We start from the raw sequence: 22,743 nt of genomic DNA, 5'->3' as shown, positions 1-22,743 counted from the left end.
CCAGCAGTGCCGCCGCGTTCCCTGGGAGCTGAAGCCACTCCTCCCCTGCGCAGGGGGGGGACTGATTCCATTGCTTTACTTCACTTTGGATTTATTCTTTCCCTGCCTGCCCCGAGCCAGGCAGGACCAATCCGGGGGCCTCCTGACTGTTGCAGTGCCTTTTCCCTCCCCTCTCCGGGTGGGAAGCCGCTCCACTGCGGGAGGGAAAATGAGGTGGTGGCTGCTGCTCTCCCTTCCGTCTGCCAGCTGAATGAGTTTTATTAGGTTTTGCTTCGTTTCGTTTTCTCTCCAGGTTTCCTGCTCGGCACTGGGGGAGCCAGGAAATTCTGTGGCCACTGGCTTGTTTTTATTTAAAATCTTAGCTGTCAGTGGACGTTTCTCCTCCTGCTCCAGCCCTGTCCTGTTCACAGCTTTTAAGGCTTAAGAAGCTTGATTCTGTAAGGCTTGTATCCAAGGGCATCAGTCATTAACACACTGAGCTACATCTGCTTCTTGGCTAAGACTGAAGAAAGACATCTTAAGCTGGAAATCCTGCTTGCTCACTCGCTCGCTCTCTAGTGCAGATGGAAGGAGAAGCATATGCAGCAGCAGGTTCCTTTTTCTTATGATGATGATTATTATTCCAAAAGGCTGCCTCACTTTGGAGATGCACTGACAAGATAATGGAGTGAAAGTCTCCTGTTTCCAGGGAAGAAAATTACGGCAATCAGCCAAAGAAAGGAAAAAGCAAGTTAAATAACAGCAGAAATAGGAAGGAGGACAGTGGTGAAGAACTGAAAATAAAATTAGAGGAAACAGGTGGAAGGCTGGCATAAAGCTGGGAGGGATTTTAGGCTTGAGTGTTTTGCCTTTGCCCCCTACCCGCCTGTTTTTTTCTGTTGGTTTTTTTTTTTTTCTTTTTTGTTTGTTTTCTTGGTAGGCTTTATTGCTGCTTTTAAATTCTAAGCTGGTTTTGGAGATCCCTGCGGAAAAGCAGGCTGCTTTAGTGTAGAGCAGCTTCCCCAACGTGTCCTTTTCTCTTTCCCTGCCTGCTGTCTCTGCTGTTGCTGCTGCTGCTGCTGACAGAAACGTGTTAGGAAAGCAGAAAGAGAAAATGCCAGCCATCCTGGTAGCCTCCAAAATGAAATCGGGACTACCTAAACCCGTCCACAGCGCTGCTCCAATCTTGCATGTCCCAACGGCCAGGACCATCCCACAGCCCTGTTACCTGAAGTTTGGGAACAAGGTGGAGGTGACAAAGCCACTGTATTCCAGCCAGATTCCTCTCAAATCTTCGAATGGACAACAAAACGGAGGAGATGGACTCCCACCAAGGAAGAGTGGCTCTGTAGAAAATGGATTTGACACACAGGTTAGGAGGCTCCCGGTGTTGGGGTTGGTGTATGCAGGGATTTATTTCTATACTGAATGTGTGCACCAGGTTTTCAGAGGTGGATAGCAGTGGTGTTAACAGCAGTGAGAGTGTGTATGTAATAACATCTGTCTGCAGTGGTAGGATGGTTTATATTCTGCATAGTGGCATGTGTGATCCAGGGATGGGTTTGTAATTCTGTCAGCATATGGTGGAGCTGCTGGTGGGGTGGTGAGGGCTGGTGCAGTGTGTGCTGTTTGCCCGTGTGTTGCCTTCCATACTGCCTTTGCTTGGACTTTAGGGGGGTTTATGGAAGGGAGATGGTAGAGATGTTGTTTATGGGGTGGGTGTTCTTTGTGTTTTTTCTATAGGTGCTGAGTGTAACAGCTGGGATGGGAATGGATTGCTGGTTGTCAGGAATGTGCTTTGTGTTTGGTTATGTACTGTACCAGAGCATTAGTTGTTTGAACATTAGGTATTTGTAGTTGTGTGAGGAGTGAATGGGAGGCAGTGTTTGAGCTGAAATTACCATATGCATGTCATTCTCAGTGCAGCTAGATCAAATAGATTATGTAGGGAATGAACACTCGAGTGGAATTGTCTGGTTTAATGCCACATGCATGACATCATAGATGCAGCCCATTAAGCATCTTTTAGATTTCCCTTTCATGTGTATCAGTTTACTGACATATTTTTAGAGATGCTGCTTTCTGTGTAGGGAGGAGGAAGGTACGTTCTTCAGCTCATTGGATTTTTATCAGCACAGTGACACTTCCAGCATGGCTCACATTGCCTTGTGCTGCTGATGCCCCGGTGTGCTCACCAGTAGTGTAAGCACACAGAGTACGTGTTCGCTTACTACAGGGTGAGCAAACCAGATGGGCTGCTGCAGCAAGCAGAATTGATTAATGTTACACAGATATTGCAGTGGAGCAGCGTGGTGTATTTTGGCAACAGCCATATCCATGACAAGATCTGAGCCCAGGAGAAGGTGATACCGTTACTCTGGGGTAGGGGAATGATGACAGATACCTTTTTTTATTATTATTATTTTTATCTTTTCCTTCCTCAGGCAGATAATCCCTACCATCTAGGTTTTTTAATTCTATGTTCTCGTAACCCTATTCTGTTCAGACCAGTCTGACTACTGATTGGCCCTGTGCCCTGGATTTTAGGATTGTTGCTGGTAGACAGGGTGATGTCTTGGTTTGCTCAGGCCAGACAAATAGGACTGTAGCAGTTCCTGAGGGACTGAGAGCCGGGAAAGGAGACAGTCAAGTACTGATGGCAGGGTGGTGGCAGCATACTGACCAACCTGTGCCTCATGTCTTGTTCTTAAGGGAGAAACAAGTACTTTTACTTTGTGCTGGATCCTGTCCTTGGGATTATGAAATACCAGCAAAAGCTCATTATATGCTGCTCTTTCTCTCAGACACACCTGGGTTTCTGCATAGAAATTTATATTTGTGCAGAAGTGTTATTAATCACTCATAACAGTTTAGAATGCCCATGGCAGGGAGGTTGGAACTAGGTGAGCTTTAAGGTCATTTCCAACCTAAAGCATTCTGTAATTCTATGAATCAGAGATCCTTCCATTGCTAGCTGTTTGCAGCAGTAACGGGAATACTGTGGTGGTTTTAACCCTTATCCAGATGTGGAACAAACCCCATATTTTATACTCTTGATATTGAAAGGGTCTTCAGGCTAGCCTGTTGTATTTCAACAGGGAGTGATTTTGGCCTAGAAAAACTTCAAATAAATTTACCTTTTGAATAACCTCCACAGCAGGAGAAATCACTTTGTCACTCTCAGTAACCTCATTTAGGTAACAGGCTTAGCAAATGACCAGTACCTTTTAAGGTGTGAACCGCTGAGGTCTGTTTTACTACCCATTGTCTTGAATAAGCACAGCCTTATTTTATTACTCTCAGCCTTGATCCCTCTGCCCACATAAGCATGCAGGGTTTTGCCATTCAAGGTCATAATTTGGAATGTTGGTCTGTATCTGAAGGGAGGATTTTTTCCAGATTGGTTGTATCGAGGTCACTGTTCTTTTCTTATTCTACCACCCCTTCCTCCTAAGGAAGGAGAACAGGATGGATGGACACGTGCCAGATGCTGTGTCAGCAGCTGAAGTATTTTTATCTTGGAAAACCTTCAGCTACATTCAGGTATAGAAATGCTTTCTGATGATAAGCCTAGGAAGGCTTCGTCTTAAACACTGCACTAGGACTAAATGCCTCAAGAATCATAGCTACGTCCTATGGAGTGATGACTCTTCTCTGGATATTTTATCTTAAGCAGCAATGTGGCCTTCACTATTTTATTGTACCTGGTATTCCGTATGAGGGAAGTTCTGTTGTTATTGTGGCATTTTGAGTTTAGATGCACAAGTTGAACCGATGCTGAATGTTTTGTCACCTGTCTTTTGTAGATCTTGGTCACCGCATGGAGTTTGCAGTCCAAGGGGGAAGACATAATATCCTCCTGTGTGGGTTAAAGAAAGATTGTGACACTTGAATCAAATCTTCCAGTACCTAAAGGGGCTGACAAGAAATCTAGAGAGGGTGTTTGACAAGGGCCTGTAGGGACAGGACAAGGGGCAATGGCTTTAACCTGACAGAGGGGAGATTAAGATGAGCTCTTAGGCAGAAGTTCTTCCCTGTGAGGGTGGTGAGGCGCTGGCACAGGGTGCCCAGAGAAGCTGTGGCTGCCCCATCCCTGGCAGTGTTCAAGGCCAGGTTGGATGGGGTTTGGAGCAACGTGGTCTAGTGGAAGGTGTCCTTGCCCATAGCAGGGGGTTGGAACTGAATGAGTTTTGAGGTGCCTTCCAATGCAAACCATTCTATAAAAAACCAAAGAAATAAAAATGACTGACATCCATGTAACTGGTGCTTTGGTCCTTGCTGAGATTCAGCTTGGAATTTGAAGCCCCAGACTCCCTGTTGGAGCTAGAGGCATAAGCTATTTCTGTCAAAACCCAAGCTGATATCAGGCCACTTTCAACACAAATGGTGAAGAAGCATTGCTTTTGTACAACTGCTTAGTGGTCCAGGCATTCAGTCAAGAGAATTCAGCTTTTATTTCAACACAAGTGAATTCAAACTGCTGTTGAGGGTGTTTGTAATCAATAAGCCACAGGATGTTCTGGTAGTATTTTAGGGAGCTGCTCTTAGTCCTGTTGAAGTTAGTCCTCTTTGCAGTACATTACACAGAATTCAGTTGCATGCACAGAGTAGGAAGAGAGCACAGTCTGACCTAATGTTTTAAGACATCTGGTTGGTCATGTACTGTACGAGAGGGGATGGAGGGCTGAAACAGATAGATTGTCCACCTTTATTTATTTGTAAACATGAGTTTTTCTCTTCCATCATGGTGTATATATGCTTCCACTTTCATTTGTGGATGCCTTTTCCCTGCAACTCGTTTACTGATTATTCTGCAGAAGAGCCTATGTCTAGTGCGTAGACTAGAAGCAACAATGTGAACATGTTCTAATACTGGTTTAGCATGTTTCAAGCCACTTGCAGAGTGGTGCTGCGTTCATCAGCTTTTTCAGTGCCAGGTGGGACCTATCCTGAGCCTGATTCTTGACAGCATATGGGCACTGCAGGTGGTATTCATTCCAATACTCATTTTTTAATGTCCCACCTCAGAAATGTGGTGTCAGTGAAAACTTGTCAATATTTTGATGTGTTTTTTTGTTCTTCTTGATATGGTTTTACATGTGTCAGCTGGATTGCACAGTAACTGCAGGTTTTGTGCCTGAAGGCCATATAAGGGCAATGTGTCATTTAAAATGCTGTGCGATTTATAAAAAGCATTTTTCATAGTATTTCAGCAGTTCCCAAAGAAAGGTCTGAGGGTTTTAGCATCAAGCCCACTGTAAATGCTACTGGGAAACCTCAGGTCAATGAATCATGGCAGTATCATTCCTATTTTATTGTTACCGATACACACACTCCATTTTTCCATATTATATTCCTTTTGTTGAGCACAACAGTATCCTACTGCTGCACTGGTGCTTTTGTCTAATTTGAAAACACCACCAATAAACCGGACCCATATTTAGATAGCATTGTTTTGGAAATATTTAACTTTGTTACCAGAGAAACTTCTGTCAAATAGATAGCAAGATAGTGATTCCTCACATACAAAAGGGTATTTCTTAGTCTGAAGAAGTTGTGTGTATTTGGCTACTAAGTTTGCATTAGTTATTTAAGACAGAGGTCATCGCAAATTAGGAGTCCATGGGTATGGTTGAATTGTTTGTGCAGGGTGCAAGAAGGAAGATACTGTTCCAGGGGCAGAGCCCGTTGCCATGTTATTGTGAAAGCCACCAAAGGAGATCATGGATTTATTTTTATTGCTGCTGTGTTGTATTCCCTAGCTTCTTGATTTTTATTCTCTGGAGAAACTAAATAATAAATACTGTTTGTATCCTAAGTAACTGGCAGTCCTAAAAGCACCAAGACCTAACTCATTGGTCCCACAATTTCCACTAGAACACTTCAAGGTCACATGCATCTGTTTAACCTGGTATTCAAGAATGTGTATTCACCAGTTGCCTACAACTGTCCTTAATGTTTGGCAGGGAGGCATGGGGGATGACTTGTTATTTCACTGCGCACTTCTTTGCAGTATTAATTTGCTGGAAGTTATGCAGCATACACTTTCCTGCTATGTAGAAAAGAGTGTGGTCAGCAGTTGAAGGGAAGGGGTTCTTGCCCCTCTGCTGCACTCTGGGAAGGCCCCCCCTGCAGTCCTGTGTCCAGCTCTGGGGCAACAACACAAGAGGGACGTGGAGCTGTTGGAGTGAGTCCTGTTGGAGAGGGGCTTTGGACAAGAGCCTGTGGGGACTGGACAAGGGGCAATGGCTTTAACCTGACAGAGGGGAGATTGAGATGAGCTCTTAGGCAGAAGTTCTTCCCTGTGAGGGTGGCGAGGCCCTGGCACAGGTTGCCCAGAGAAGCTGTGGCTGCCCCATCCCTGGCAGTGTTCAAGGACAGGGTTTGGAGCAACCTGGTCTAGTGGAAGTTGTCCCTGCCTATGGCAGGGGGCTGGAACTGGAAGAGCTTTAAGGTCCCTTCCAACACAAACCAGTCTGGGATTCGATGATGTGAAGCCAGATGCTCTACTAGGTGTTACGTTGTTCCTCTCCACTTTTGCTCTACACTAGGCAAACGTGATTCTTTTAACCTTTTCTCTCAGGATTTCTAGAACTCTTAATGTGCTTCATTCTATCTACTGAGCTCTTCAGTTTGCCTAGACCTTTTAAAATTAATTTAGTTCCAGACTTGATAGATGTCATTGTCTGCAATAGAACTACCTTGCTTACCTAGATTTTTCTTCACATTGCCTTCCCAGTTTGTGAAGGTCATTTTGAGTTGGTCATTCTAGACCCAGGGTGTTTTAGACCTCCCTGTTCTCTAGTCTTACACTAAATTTTTCTCCTGGTGGTTAGTTGTTCTTTCACAATTTGTGAAGATCATCTATATCTGTGTTCTCCAAAAACATCTGCAATACCCATTGAGACTAGAAACTTTTGATCCTTAGCCATTCTGTAGTCAACAACGATGATATGGAATGGAATTGGTGGAAAAGCTCCATTACAGATCACTGCCAAAAATGTATTGGATAGCCATTCCAATGTTGATAGCACACTACTGACAGACTTCAGGGAGCTTTTCAGTCAGTTGTGTGCTGCCATAAAGTACTTTAGCTGCTCACAAATTCATTACTTAATAGATTGCTCCAGTATCTTTCCATGCTTCAAATTTAGGCTCACATTAACTGTTTGATGAGCCACATGTGCATTGCAATCTGCTGGCTTTTGGTTGGCCTTCTCTGCTTCACCATGTCGTTAGCAACCCACATGGAGCCATATAGTTCAGATATTAGTAATTACTTTTCTATATTTTAATTAACTTTATCAGAAGCCATTTATATTCCATATCACTGTCTTGCTAATATGAAGTTTCATGGAGAGAAAGATTAATAGAGCAATTGCAGAGAAATTATGCCTGCCTTTCTTATATGAATTAACCATTTTTATGCGTGGTACTAGGCTTTACAGTTTTACTACAGAACCATCTTGCAGAAGGGATAGGAATCAAGCAAATCTTTATGTGTACCCAATTGCAAGTCAGATGAACATGGAGTGGTTTCAGTGCCATTGTGTGACCTATGTAAAATTTGGTCTCGCTATCACCACTGAGCTAATTATAAAAAGAAATGATAAGAAACATGGTTGGTAACATAGATATCTTAACCATAAAAGGTAGCTTTTTGCAGTGTTGGAAGATACCAAATGAGGACATGTTGAGGGTGTGTACAAAGGAGAAATTTTACTGAAGAGTTGAGAAAATCTAAGAACTGTAGATTCAGGCTATCAAAAGATATAACTACAAATAGAATCTTAATAGTATTAAAATTTGTAATAGTATTTAATTAACTTGCTCACATAATTATTTATGCACCTAAGTACATTCCTGTGGAAAAAAACCTTGCTGAATCTTGCTTTGTGATGGATTTTTTTGCCACACCACACTGTAAGCAACCTGAGGCTATGAAGTAGCCAAATTCTTCTTCTCATTATTATTACAATGGTTTTCATAATATGGTTATAGATACATACTGGTAAATATGAAATTGTATGGGGTTGTTCCAAATGAAGTATTACCAGATAGAAAACAAGAAAACAGTTTGGAAGTTGTCTTCTTGTTATGATTAACATGGAGTTTATTTTATAAATGAATGGCAAACGCATAAAGACACTTACCCAAGGTCATGAAATCTGCAGTGCTCTAGAAAGTTACTAGCTAGTCCCCTGACTGTTAGATTATCTTTCTCCTTTGCTGCTATTTGTTAATCAGTTCAAAATGCTTCTGCATATGGTGTCCATATGTTCTCCCTCTGTCCTTGAAACTCTCCGTTTACTCCATAAAATAGTATTTCTTCAGTGAACACTCTCACTTGCTTTGTCCTTGAATTAGCAAGTAATTTTTGTTGCCTTCTGCTCTGACACTTGATGTGTGGCAGCACCAAGCAGGACATCCTCTAACCAGAAATGAGTTAATAGTTATTATTTTATGTATTTTTCTTGCTCTCTTTCCCCCTGCCTGCCTTTGCCCTCCTGGAGAATGCATTTGACAGCTTTTAGAGCACTTTTTGAACTTTTCACAGATAATTTGTCCATTGTGTGTTCAATAGAACTTCTCTTTCTTGATGCATGTGTTGTATTTCAGTTCTCGTAGACACTCATTCTCTGCTGGAGGATTGTTTGAACTGGAATTGGCTTCAACAGAGAAGTATGAGATCTTCCTAGCTGATATATCAAAATTGTTAATATTCAAATAGGGATAAAATAATTGTACTTTGAAAAGCAAGTGTGATGTGAAGAAACTGAAAGACAAAAGCATCTGTGTCCAGGCACCACTTGAGCTGTACAAGTATTCTTGGTAGTTGAAAGCCATGCTGAGATGCTTCATGGAGCTCATCATAAAGGAATATTTTCTAGTCTTCTGCAAAATAGAATCATAGAACCAACCAGGTTGGTAAAAGACCTTTTAAGATCATCAAGTCCACCCATTCCCCAGCACTGGCAAGGCCACCACTAAACCATGGCACTAAGGGCCTCATCTGCATGGCTTGTGAACACTTCCAGGGACAGTGTTTCCACCACTGCCCTGGGCAGCCTGTTCCAATGGCTGACCACCCTTTGGGAAAGAAATTGTTCCTAATATCCAATCTAAACCTCCCCTGGTGCAGCTTGAGGTTGTTTCTTCTTGTCCTGTCACTTGTTACTGGGAAGAAATACTCTCATCAAAAACCAGTTGGTATGACATATGAAACCTATCCTAAAGTAATCTCCTGGAGATGAGAAAGGTACAAGGATATTGGTAGAGGAGAACTACAGATAATGCTTTTTAAAACTCCTGGCAGTAAACCTGAGTTTTACTTATCAAAAAGAAAAAAAGCAAGGGGAAAAAATCAAATTAGAAAGAAGGTGCCTGGTAAACAAACTTTTTCCAAGTTTCAACTGTCTGAGAAGTACCAGAAAGGAAGAAAATTATGAGACCAACATCACCTGTACTCTTTTTTATTTTTTGTCTCCAGTAGGTATTGGTAAAGAAGGCCTTTATTTTATTGAGATAGATTCAGTGCTTGGTTTTGGGATTTCAAGGCTGGTTTTGGCTATTTTCGATTTCCTTTGAAGAGTCTTCTGAGAACCATCATCTACTCTGTAATTTCCAGATTATCTCACCCCTGGATTTAAACCTCTCTTCAATTTGTAGAGTATTTTAATGCTTTTAGCCTACAAGTCCCTTTTTCTTACCAAAGTAGAATAAAGCGGGATTGGAATCAATAATTGTTTTGTTTGAACTTCCCAAGCTTGCAAGACAGTATAAATATTATTATTAAGGACAGGTGGCCTGGGTAGAGTACAGGGATATTGTCCGGGAAGCTAGGGGCCAGGTTAGGAAGGCTAAGGCCCAGTTAGAATTAAACTTGGCCAGGGATGATCAAGGAAAACAGGAAGGGATTCTACAGGTACATAGCAAACAAAAAACAGACTAGGGTCAAAATAGGCCCCCTGAGGAAGCTCTCGGGAGAACTGGCTACACAGGATTTGGAGAAGGCTGGGGTTCTGAATGACTTCTTCGCCTCGGTCTTCACTGGCAAAGGCTCTGACTGCACCACCCAGTTCTTAGAAGGTAGACGCAGGGACTGTGAGAATGAAGACCTTGGGCCCACTGTAGGAGAGGATCTGGTTCGAGACCATCTTAAAAATCTGAACGCACACAAGTCCGTGGGACCTGATGGAATCCATCCGTGGGTCCTGAAGGAGCTGGCGAATGAAGTTGCTAAGCCCCTGGCCATCGTATTTGAAAAATCGTGGCAGTCAGGTGAAGTTCCCGACGACTGGAAAAAGGGAAGTATAACCCCCATTTTCAAGAAGGGGAAAATGGAAGACCCAGGGAACTACAGACCAGTCAGTCTCACCTCTGTGCCTGGTAAAATCTTGGAGCACATTCTCCTGGACAACATGCTAAGGCACATGAAAAACAACAAGGTGCTTGGTGACAGCCAGCATGGCTTCACTAAGGGGAAATCCTGCCTGACCAATTTGGTGGCCTTCTATGATGGGGCTACAGAATTGATGGATAAGGGTAAAGCAGTTGATGTCATCTACCTGGACTTGTGCAAAGCGTTTGACAATGTCCCAAACCACATCCTTCTCTCTGAATTGGAGAGATATCAATTTGATGGATGGACCACTCGGTGGATAAAGAACTGGCTGGACGGCCGCACACAAAGAGTTGTGGTCAATGGCTCGATGTCTGGCTGGAGACCTGTAACGAGTGGTGTCCGATCAGGGATCAGTGTTGGGACCGGTCTTGTTTAACATCTTCATCGCTGACATGGACAGTGGGATTGAGTGCGCCCTCAGCAAGTTTGCCGATGACACCAAGCTGTGTGGTCTGGTTGATGTGCTGCAGGGAAGGGATGCCATCCAGAGGGACCTTGACACGCTTGTGAGGTGGGCTGATGCCAACCGCACGAAGTTTAAGCATGACAAGTGCAAGGTCCTACAGCTGGGTCGGAGCAACCCCAGGCACAGCTACAGACTGGGCAGAGAAGAGATTCAGAGTGGCCCTGTGGAGAAGGACTTGGGGGTGCTGCTCGATGAGAAAATGAACATGAGCCGGCAGTGTGCACTCGCAGCCCAGAAAGCCAACCGTATACTGGGCTGGATCAAAAGGAGTGTGACCAGCAGGTCGAAGGAGGTGATCCTGCCCCTCTACTCTGCTCTTGTGAGACCTCACCTGGAGTATTGTGTGCAGTTCTGGTGTCCTCAACATAAAAAGGACATGGAACTGCTGGAACAAGTCCAGAGGAGGGCCATGAGGATGATCAGGGGACTGGAGCACCTCCTGTATGAAGATAGGCTGAGGAAGTTGGGGCTGTTCAGCCTGGAGAAGAGAAGGCTGCGTGGGGACCTCATAGCAGCCTTCCACTATCTGAAGGGGGCCTATAGGGATGCTGGGGAGGGTCTCTTCGTCAGGGACTGTAGTGACAGGACAAGGGGTAACGGGTTAAAACTTAAACAGGGGAAGTTTAGATTGGATATAAGGAGGAAATTTTTTCCTGTGAGGGTGGTGAGGCACTGGAATGGGTTGCCCAGGGAGGTTGTGAGTGCTCCATCCCTGGCGGTGTTCAAGGCCAGGTTGGATGAAGCCTTGGGTGGGATGGTTTAGTGTGAGGTGTCCCTGCCTATGGCAGGGGGGTTGGAACTGGATGATCTTGAGGTCCTTTCCAACCCTAACTATTCTATGATTCTATTTCTAAGTACTATTTAAAAAGATACGGTTCTGAATAAGGTGATTGCTAGGCCTTTAACGGAAGGATGCGTGTTGTATTCTTCCATTTTTTCCCCATTTACTTTCTGGTTATTTAAGGTTTGGGGCTAAATTTTCTACTTTTATTCTGGTATAAATCAAGAGATGCTTTTAAAATTTAACCCATTATTCTTTGCAGCAAACTGTAGAATCTCATTCTCCTGAGAAATTTACCTGGCTAAAAATACCCTGCTTGGATATTATTTTTAGGAACAGCTATATTTGAAGTAAATAAATGATCAGATTTTCAGTGTATTATTAGACATGAACTGTTGGTACATTTTGTAACAGGAAGCTGATGGTTTTCCATTCACCAGGAACTGGAATTCAGTCAGACACTTGGCCCGTACTTGTACGCCTCTAATTTTATCTGTAAACTGTTTTTTCTGAAATAGTTTGTGGAAACATTCTCAGTTTCTTCAGTTTTGTAATGCACAGGCATGGAAATAACTGCTAAAACTTAAAACAAATAAACCATTTATTAAAATAACTAATTGAGAAAACAGGTCACTTCTTATTTTAAAACAGGCTGAGATCTGAAATTTTACCCTGATTCCACCTTTTTTTTTTTTTTTTCTCTTGAGAGTATTTTTAGGTGTGTTGTCCTTGGATTATTTTTCATTCTACTTTTGGGTTTTTTAGAATTGGAAGCAATGTGTGGGAAAACAATGCATGAAAGGAAAAAATATCCAACTTCTGGATTTCAAAATAGGCTTTACCAGGACTTTTTCCCTTATGCATGGTCAGTTTTGGACTGTAATATCATTGTATTTTGATGATGTCTTGTTTACTCCCATGGCTTCTTCTTAAATTTTACCCCGTGTCCCTCCCTTTTCTTGAATATTTCCTTAAGCTCTCTTCCTATTATCACCTTGTGTGGGGTTTTTTCTCTACAGCTATGGCTAGAAATTGCCTTATCCTCTTTTTCAAATTTGGAAAGAGTGTCCTTATTTTACCTGTCCTGTCACTAATATTGGTCCATTTCTTCTGTCTTGTTCTTTATGTGATGACCACTGTGGTATAATCCAAAGGTGTGCATTGGTGAATTCATGTTTATGGTGTAGACTTGAGAATTGCCTGTAGGTAGCAGACAGGCAAGGCAGTGTTGGAGCTGTCAGGCGTCTGTGGGCTACTTCCAGTAGCAGATGTTGAGGTTTTATTTTATGATGTGGTTTAGTGGTGGACTTGGCAGTCCTAGGGTAAAGGTTGGACTTCATGATCCTAAAGGTCTTTTCCAAGGTAGTTGATTCTATGATTCTATACAGGCAAGAAGGAAAACTGGACTGTAGAGGCCAAGGAACTAGGGACTGGCAGGTATTGGTTTAGTTGCAATAGTGCTTGCTGCGCTTGACAGGAAAATATGGTCAGGTCTGTTAAACATGTATTCTTGGGCAATGAGTTGATGGATTCATCAGCACTTCCTTTGAATGTGGAAATCTACCTATTCATAAGAGTTCTAAATAGTATTAGACCTTCCTTCAAGCTCTGGGATCTCACAGGAGTGGAGGCCAATGTACCTGATGCACTGATCCCTCCATGAATTGGGAAGGGGAAGGGCGGGTTCTTAGCCATGGTGGTCCCAGAGGTGTAGAAGACCAGGCTGTAAAGCCTTCTTGGAGCAATCCAGACATTTTTGTTGCCACAACCTCCCCCAAAACAACCCTTGGCTTGCTGTACAGCTGCAGGTGTAGCTGTTCTCAGTGCTGGTATCTTGTTGATTAATGCTTTCTCCAAATGGAAGGATCTTGTTGGTTATGCCTTCTCCAGCTGAAAGGACTTAACTAACTTCCTCAATAATTTCCATGTTCCTCCTCATCTCCCTAATAATCCTGTAGAAGCTGACAAGGCCTTTTTGCTAACAGGCAGCTTCCTCTTTCAGAGGTGTATAGGAAGAGTTATATAGGATGATGGCATCTTCTAGGAGGGCTGCGTAAGGATGCACATGCTTGGGTCTTGGGAGAAGTGGAAGAGACATGTGACAGTCTAGAATTGTAATTTTAGGTATTTTATGTCTGTCATGGAGCTCTTCAGAGGCTGTTCTTCTCATTGCCACAACAGGCAAGGATCTGTACTATTTCTTGGCATCTCAGCCTCCTTGTAACCTATTTGACAGATCTGCCCCTTTGGACAATGGAGAGACATTCTCAGTTGCAAAGACTGTTGTAGTAAGACCTTTTTGTTTCACATTATGAGATCAATCTCTCTGATAGGATCCCCTATCTCCTACTGAAAGGGCTGACTGGAAATTGATTTTATATTTTATTTTTCTGCCATCTATTAATTCTATGCATTCATGAATCTGGAGAACAAAATGAATGCCCTTGTGGGATTTCATGTTGCTGATCTAACTCATGTGGCATTTTATTGTTATGCTTGCATATCTTGAAACAAATACTTAGAAGTGGATTTCTTTTGCTTTAGCCATGTCCACTGTTAGAAAATACAGATAACCTTGGTACTGATAAGCTAAATACTGGTTTTGTACAGGTATATTTCAAAGACTGTAACAGCTCTTTTTCCACCTCTCATCTATTTTGGCTGTTTCTCAGATTATGACATTAATTACCAGGAAGTAATTTCTAATCAACTTGCACAGGGGGTCTAGCACATTTGCTTCCTTTAGCAGATAGATAGCTATCAGGCATAGCATTGTAAGATACAAAGATTTGTGTCATGTCTTTTGGAGTCAGAAATCCTCTTTAAGCCAATGTAGTGTGATGAAAAGTTATAATTTCTTAGAGAAATTTAATGTGAGAACAGTATTTGTATGCATGTGTCAGAGGAACACAGACCTGGAACAGATGTAGAGGACACAAAGATCAGTGCACAACTTTGATTGTGGCTGGTAGAGACAGTAACTAATGGATTGGTCTGGTAAGACAGGTTTGATTCAGTTACAGATTACTTATCATTTCCAAGAGTCTTACAGGTATTTAAGCCTTCAAAACTAATTTACAAGATGTCATTTGTGTTTCAAGATCAAATGTGCATTTGCCATTTGAAGCAGTGGCTTAGAAACAGGTTTCGTTTTTTCTTGCTCAATAACCATGGGTCAAGTCTGTTTCTCAGGACAGCCATACATAACCGAGACTTGTCTGGACCTTAACTGGGACGGATTATTTTGGGAAGGAGTATTTTCAGCATTGCTGTGTCTTACTCCTCCGGGATAGACTGTGGAGCACACAGGGGACTGATTCTCCAGGGTAATGTGCCAAATGAGCACTGCCAAGGAAAGCTGGCAAAAAGGTGACAGTCCTCTAGCATGGAGCTGGAAAAGGGAGGCAGCGACGTCCTATTTATCCCTACACAACCTCGCCAGAGGAATTCTAATGAATTTGCTTTAATTTACAAAACAAAACCACTTTCTGCTTTTCAAGAGGGAAGAGCAGTGGTTGCCTAGGATCCTGTTTCCAAGCAGTCAGATACAAACTTCCCTCACTGCAGCAATGAAGATTTCCCTCCCTGTAAGAGGTAGGAGCATTTTGGCCTTTTACCTTGTAGGGTTTGGACCACGTGTAGTGATTTGTGGTGCATACACAGGATTGTGCAGTGGGGTGTAATGCCTGTGGGTCATACTCCACCAGTGGTTTGGTTTATCAGGTTGTGTAGCAAGACATGTATTTTTAACACAGGAATCGATTCCAGCTTTCCCATGTTGAACAGGTTACTTGCTGCAGTAGGCACTTGAAAAAGGAGGAAAAACAAAAAAAGAAAGAAGGAAAAAAAAATGTATATGGAAGAAGCTGAAATCAAAAAGCCAGTCTACAAAGGCCCTAGACTACTTAATAGCGTATCCTTCACTCTCCTAGTATTTGTGATGATACTTAATCTCTTGGCCATAACAGTGTGAACTAGGTAAGATATGGTCCTCTACTGCCTCCTGAGCTCTTGATATTCGGTAGAAAAGGGGTTTGCATTGAACAAACACAAATTTTACCTATTACCTTCATAGCCTGAGAACTATTCGCTGGTGTGGGACATTGTGGTGGGGACTGATGCCACAGTAGGCTGCTGTGTCAGCATTGCTGAGCCAGTGGCCTGTCACATCTACTCAGTGTTTATTATGCAGCATTAAGCAAAGAGAGATTGGAATATCAGTGTTCCACTGGCAAATCGTTTAATTCAGGTATTTTTTTTCAGTGGTTCCTACCAGCTTATAGAAATGGACTTTCCACAAATAAAAGCCTCAGGCTTTCCATGCACATGTGCACGTTTTGGTCATACGAACAATACCAGCGGTGAAAGGGAGTCTTTTGTAAACCATCTTGTGAAGTGCTGCAGCATCACTCTGTGCAATTACCCCCCTCCTCCTTTCTTCTCTGACAGCAGCTGAAATGGCAGGGCTTGGGTTGGCCAGGACTTTGCATCATTTATAGCACTGCTGTTAAATGCTGGGCTGAAATGGGTGGTAGCTCAGCTCATTTGCATGATTTAAAATGCCAGCTCGGTTTAATGTAGAGCAGCTGGTATGTCCTTAACTCCTTCAGGAGAAAACTTAATACCACCAGATCGCATTATCAGGGGCTACGCTACATCTACTTCTTTATTTATTTATTCCTTCTCTTTGCTGCTTCCCAGAACATTAGTAGAGGCTATTTCTGTGTTGCCAGGGAAGGGCTTTGCTTTCTGTTGATATCTCTGTATCTTGCAGGGTTCACAAAGGAAGCAGTTGGTCCCTCTGTGTGACAAATACTGGTTGTGACTTTCTGTGCATCCACTTACACTGACCTTAGCAGATAGGACTCTGAATTAAGATGTGACATGATGAAGGGTGGCGAGATTAGTTGGAAGAGGGACAGGTGTAGAGGCCTGGATTATATGGATTACTGTATACTCAGTTTCTTAGGGTTAAATTTCAAGGTTGAAAATGGCTAATTCCACGACTATGGAATTGGACCGTGCCTTGCTATTCCTGTGGGTGCTGTGCCGGCAGGCAAAGTCACTTTGTGAGGGAAAGAGGAGTTGGAGGATCAAAGAATTCCTTCTCTCCCCTGAAATAATTAGTGCAGCCTCAGTGAGAGGATGGAGGGAGCATAATCTTTTAATACCAGCCCTTCTCAAAATTGACCTTGTCACAGGCAGATTCAGCTTCCCACAGAGGAACAGATGTGTGATAGAGTCACTCTTACTGCATCAGAAATGGAATCCTCTGCCAAAATTCTTTTGCCTTTCCGTGGGCAATGGGCAAAATTTATGCCAAAGACCTCTGAATGTGCCTTTGGATGAGCTGTGGGATACCATGGCATGAAGTCTGGGCTTCCTTAAGGCACTTATGATGGAGGTTTCTCTTGCTCTGGAAATTTTTATTCTCTGAAGTCAAGATTTGAACAGAGGTTTCCCATGGAACAGCTGTTTCTGAAGACCCTTACTAGTTTTTAACCACAAGTCATGGAGCTAGAGAAAAAAAAACTGTGTAGAATCACAGACTGGTTTGGGTTGGACAGGAGCTTACAGCTCATCCAGTTCCAACCCCCACTTGAAAATGTGTTAGACATCTGACAATAAAAAAACCCCCAGCAATCAGAAGATATCCTGTAGTTATTCAACTGACATCATTGCTGTATTTGGTGTGTAGGACATGAAAGTCACATCAGTACAACAGACAGGACATGTCTTCCCTAACGAAAACTGATTAATGTCGTCTTTGTTGTGAAAGGGAAACCACTAAGAAGATGAAGTCCTATAATCTTCTTCTATGAATGTAGACATGATAAATTGCCCTCAGCAATGAACTGTATCATTATTTCATCTTGTGTTGTCCATGTGTAAGATCATTAGTATGCCTGCATGCTGAGGAAGGTTACAGCCCTGGATTATATAGTCAAATAATTTATGTCATAGTGTATGTATACCATAACTCAGTTGAACATCTGAATGGTTTTGATGTATAACGTGCAAATCATTTCAACCATTTGAGGAAACAAAAATTTGCTAATAGTTACTCTTAAAAGCAGTAAATTTAGTTAAGCAACATGTATTCATCTTTTAAATGGACAGAAACCTTTTTGTGAGTCTTCTAGGTTCCATTATCACTGAGCTGGTGAGGTCTAGTAAGTGGGTGTCAGGCACCAGGTCAGAACTTCCCAACAAATGATGCTGTTTGTGTTGATCAAGTCTGACTCCAGGCTTTTGGAGCAGGAGCAAATTAGTCAACTCCTCACTTACACTGTGTGTGAGCGACTGTAAGTTAGTAAATCCTCATCAACCATGTCACTTGGGTGCTTGAAGTATTGTTTGTTTCCTTTTTATAACTACAGGAGAAGTTTCTTTATTTTAATGCTTTTCCACTGGTTAATACAAACTTTTCAGGGATCCAGGCTTGACCTCTAATGCTTATTCTTGTATTCCTTGCTATTTTCCACCACAGATATTTTTAAGTCACAGTTTTTAGGACTTTTCCAGCTGGTCAAAAGGTTAGGAAAGCCAGTTCCCCAGACTGGATGTCCTGTGAAAAAGCTTGAAAGACACCAGGGCTCGTTTATCGGGGGTATTCAGTCTGGAGAAGAGAAGGCTCAGGGGGGACCTTATTGCTCTCTACAGTTGCCTGACAGAAAGATGGAGCCGGGGCGTGGCTGGTCTCTGCTCCCAAGGAACAAGTGACAGGACAAGAGGAAATGGTCTCAAGCTGCATCAGGGGAGGTTTAGACTGGAGATTAGGAACAGTTTCTTCCCCAGAGGGTGTTCAGGCATTGGAACAGGCTGCGCAGGGCAGTGGTGGAGTCCCTGTCCCTGGAAGTGTTCACAAACTCTGTAGATGAGGCCCTCAGTGCCATGGTTTAGTGGTGGCTGTGGCAGTGCTGGGGAACTGTTGGACTTGATGATCTTAAAGGTCTTTTCCAGCCTGGTTGATTCCATAGAACTAATTTTTATGGCACCTTCATTTTGAGCTGTGCCTTTGTGCCGGGAAGACTTTCAGTCCTAAAAGGGCATGGAGGATGCAGTGGTGAGCCTGTGGACCCTGAATACCCACAGGCCATCAGTGTGGCTTCAGACCAAGTCACCTCCTTGCTTCCTGCTGCAGTTTACCAGCAGCAACTCTCTTATCTCACAGGTGTTGTGTGGAGATAAATCCTTTATAATTCCAAGCAGCTCAGGTAAAGTGATACCTGGAGCCATGAGATGACCTTAAATAGCTAACTGTGTGACTCTTAAGCATTCATGCTTCAGTGTGATCTGCTTTCTACCTGAAGAAAATAAAATCAGTAAGGAATACTTGAATCAAAACAAGAGATACTTGATTTAAAATCCCTTCCACTCATGATTTATGGATTTTAATAAAACTTGTGAAGATAGAAGGCTCATCATGACCTCTTTGTTAGGAGAAGCTTCTCAACTATAAACAGATATCATTACCTTTGACTGTGCCTTCTGACAACAGCAATTTAATGCTGAAAATAATTTAAGGAGAAGGTAAGAATCAAAGAGCTTCATGCTCCATTTCAAATTATAATGAGGGGTTTGTGGGCTGTGGGTTACCATCTGCACTCCACTTCCATGCCATCTGCCTACACAGAGAAAATAGTAGGATGTCCTTAGTAGGATGTCCTGCAATTAGGAAGCCACATAACAACCACCAGTTACACATGAAGGCCTTGGGAGATTTGTAATGAAATCCAAGGCTTTGAAAGTACTGCTCTGAGGTGGAAGAGACGAGTGTGAAAAGGGATGCTGAGATTTTGGAGGACTGAAAAAGGGGATTTTAAGCCCTGGGAATGACATGATTGACTGTGTTAGTAGAAGCGAGGAATCTGCAGAGTGCTAATTCGTAGCATGTAACACAGTCAGCTGGGAACTCTCCGTGGAGGCTGGAATTATGCTAATTTATGCAGTTCACATTGCTACTGAGGTTTAAAAATAGCTTCTTTTCTAGAGAACCAGAGCTACCGTATTGCTGCATGCGGCAGGGTGGCTTTGCGTTTGGCTTTGCAAATGTCACCAGGTTGAACACAGACCCAAACCCTACCTACATGGTCCTCTTCTGTGGAGGTCCAGCTGGTTGTACAGCATTGCATTGCTTCCAGTCAAGAGTCCAGAAGGGAGATGTTAGTCCTCTGGCTTCCAAATGGCACAAAAGTGTTAGTGGATACTGTGAATAGCTGTGATGTTAGGCCTGAGGCTGAACGCCCAAAAGAATAGTTCAGATTAAAGTGTGTTTTGGGCTTCTTGGTATCTGGTTTTATTTTGCTGAGCCTCTCCCCTGTGGCTAAAGATGTGTTGGTTTGTAATACATTAAGAGTTATTTGCCTCACCTGCCACTCTACACATCGTTTTCAGTCCTTATGGGATGTTAGGAACAAAAAGATAGGGGAAAAATACTCCATGTATTAGTTGTGATTAAAACCAATTTTCAGGTTGTCATTGTTGAACTGAATTTCCAAACAGTGTGGGTGAAAGTGTGAAATAACAAGCATATCACAGCTGGGTAATTTCTTATTTTAAATTCTGAAAGAGCCAGAATGTATCTTGCAGTCAAAGTCGGAACTTAGCTTCATGAATAAAACCACAGACAATATTGGAACTGGGTTTAAAGGCTGAAGCAACCTGGGACAGAAAGTCCTAGTTTGCAGCTTGCATTTGAAGAGCTGTTCCTCAGATGAGATGATGGCAGAGGCTTTTGCCTGCCATAAGAGAAGTCCTTTATACCCTAAGGACGAATGTGCTCAGTTTTGCAAGTCCACAGTGATGGGTGGAAGACTAATATAATACAATATCATAAATATGATATAATAATATCCTTCCTTCCTTTTCTTCCACCACCTTCTGTTGTCTTCACAACTCCTTTCCAAGTCTTAGGGTAAGACTTCTGATAAGGTCTTTAAGGTTTTTAATGCTTCCACCCCTCTCCTAGTTGTGGGCATGCCTTAACATTCTGCAGCTGACTGCTTCTTTTTCCCTCCCAGTCACATAACTCAGCCCTTCCTGATGGATGCGGCTGGGACTGACTGCTCTTGCTGCTCAGCCTTAAGCTGCACATGGGAGCCAGGTGCTTCCTTTCTGCTTCCCAGTACATCTCCACAGCAGGGTATGCCAGTGTTAGAGCATGGGGTTAGGCTGGAAAAAGTGGGAGACTCTAGGGAGATGTTCCTCCAAGGTCTAATTTCTCTTCTAGATCATTGTACTGCATAGAGCTCGCAGGGTTTTATGGTTTATCATGTGCATCTAAATTGGTTAATATTTTGTAGGTGAAATATGCGGGAGGGAGATTGTCTGTGTCAGATAGCTGTTTTAAAAGAATCAGTTGTTAGTGTTTTGTTCAAATTCTTCCTCTAACTCAGCTCAGGAAGGACACATCACCCCCGAAGGAGACCTTGGTGTTCATGCTGTCCCTTCAGTAGCTGGTGTGGAAAGAGAGAGATGGGTATGGGTGTGTCTCATTTAACAGAAAAATCTTAGTAGAGAGCAGTGGTTATGCAAGTTGTTCAAGGGGTGCTTTAGGATCACATAAAATGGTTTCTGACTGGGTCAGTGAGTGCAGACCAGGAGTGTGGCTGATAGGGAGAGAGGGCCCTGTTGATCTTCGTGGTGCTGGAGACCGTCTGAAGTCATCCAGCACTTAGATCAGCCTCTAAGTAAGTCTGAAAAGCAGGTATAGATCAGAGACTATGATTTTTGCCTGCCTTATCATCATTCCAAATGTGACTTTGATGAGGTCAGATCAGAGATGCAACTTTAGATGTGGGTTTACCCAGGAGTATGTTCTTCTTACAACTCAGTTTAAAAACCAACAAAAGCCGGACTCCGCAGATTAGGTAACTAAAGTGCCTGAGAAGTTCAGAAACAGTATTCCTGGGATACTGGATGAGGCGAGATTACTTTTTGGTTTACAGTGTCATAATGGAGTGTGGTAATTATAGACCGGTCAGCCTTACCTCCATCCCTGGAAAGGTGATGGAACAACTTATTCTTGACTCCATCACTAGGCATATCAAGGATGAGGGGGTCATTAAGAACAGCCAACGTGGTTTTATGAGGGGGAAGTCATGTATGACCAACCTTATAGCCTTCTATGAGGAAGTGACTAGGTGGAGGGATGATGGTGGAGCGGTAGATGTAGTTTTTCTTGATTTCAGTAAGGCATTTGATACTGTCTCCCACAGCATCCTCATAGATAAGCTAAGGAAGTGTGGGCTTGACGATCAAGTAGTGAGGTGGATCGAGAACTGGTTGAAAGGAAGAAGGCAGAGAGTTGTGGTCAATGGCGCAGAATCTAGCTGGAGGTCTGTGACTAGTGGAGTTCCTCAGGGGTCGGTGCTGGGACCGGTGCTGTTTAATATTTTCATCAATGACCTGGATGAGGGAACTGAGTGCACCCTCAGCAAGTTCGCTGATGACACAAAACTGGGAGGAGTGGCTGACACACCAGAGGACTGTGCTGCCATTCAGCGAGACCTGGACAGGCTGGAGAGTTGGGCGGGGAGAAACTTGATGAAATTTAACAAGGGCAAGTGTAGAGTCTTGCATCTGGGGAAGAACAACCCCATGTACCAGTACAGGTTGGGGGTTGACCTGCTGGAAAGTAGCGAAGGGGAAAGGGACCTGGGGGTCCTGGTGGATAGGAGGATGACCATGAGCCAGCAATGTGCTCTTGCGGCCAAGAAGGCAAATGGCATCTTAGGGTGCATTAGAAAGGGAGTGGTTAGTAGGTCAAGAGAGGTTCTCCTCCCCCTCTACTCAGCCTTGGTGAGGCCGCATCTGGAATATTGCGTCCAGTTCTGGGCCCCTCTGTTCAAGAAGGACAGGGAATTGCTTGAAGGAGTCCAGCGCAGAGCCACAAAGATGATTGAGGGAGTGGAACATCTCCCTTATGAGGAGAGGCTGAGGGAGCTGGGTCTCTTTAGCTTGGAGAAGAGGAGACTGAGGGGTGACCTCATCAGTGTTTACAAATATGTAAAGGGTAGGTGTCAGGATGATGGAGCTAGGCTTTTTTCAGTGATATCCAGTGATAGGACAAGGGGCAATGGGTGTAAACTGGAGCATAGGAAGTTCCAC

At 43.2% G+C, this 22,743-nt stretch overlaps 1 protein-coding gene across 2 annotated transcripts in view; it reads left to right on the top strand.

The window, feature by feature from the left end:
* The first annotated feature begins 121 nt into the window (after nt 1-121).
* The window catches only part of NAV2 (neuron navigator 2), a 223,542-nt gene continuing 200,920 nt past the window's right edge, over nt 122-22,743 (top strand). For both annotated transcript variants that reach the window (XM_065683421.1, XM_065683423.1), the window contains exon 1: nt 122-1,351. In XM_065683421.1, the coding sequence (XP_065539493.1) occupies nt 1,094-1,351 (258 nt within the window). In that variant the 5' untranslated portion in view covers nt 122-1,093. The remainder of the gene's footprint in view (nt 1,352-22,743) is intronic.

Source organism: Lathamus discolor, chromosome 6, assembly GCF_037157495.1.
Source record: "Lathamus discolor isolate bLatDis1 chromosome 6, bLatDis1.hap1, whole genome shotgun sequence".
Classification (NCBI taxonomy): Eukaryota; Metazoa; Chordata; class Aves; order Psittaciformes; family Psittacidae; genus Lathamus; species Lathamus discolor.
The sequence above is the reverse complement of the archived record's forward strand: the minus strand, read 5'-3'. Positions and strand labels throughout refer to the sequence as shown.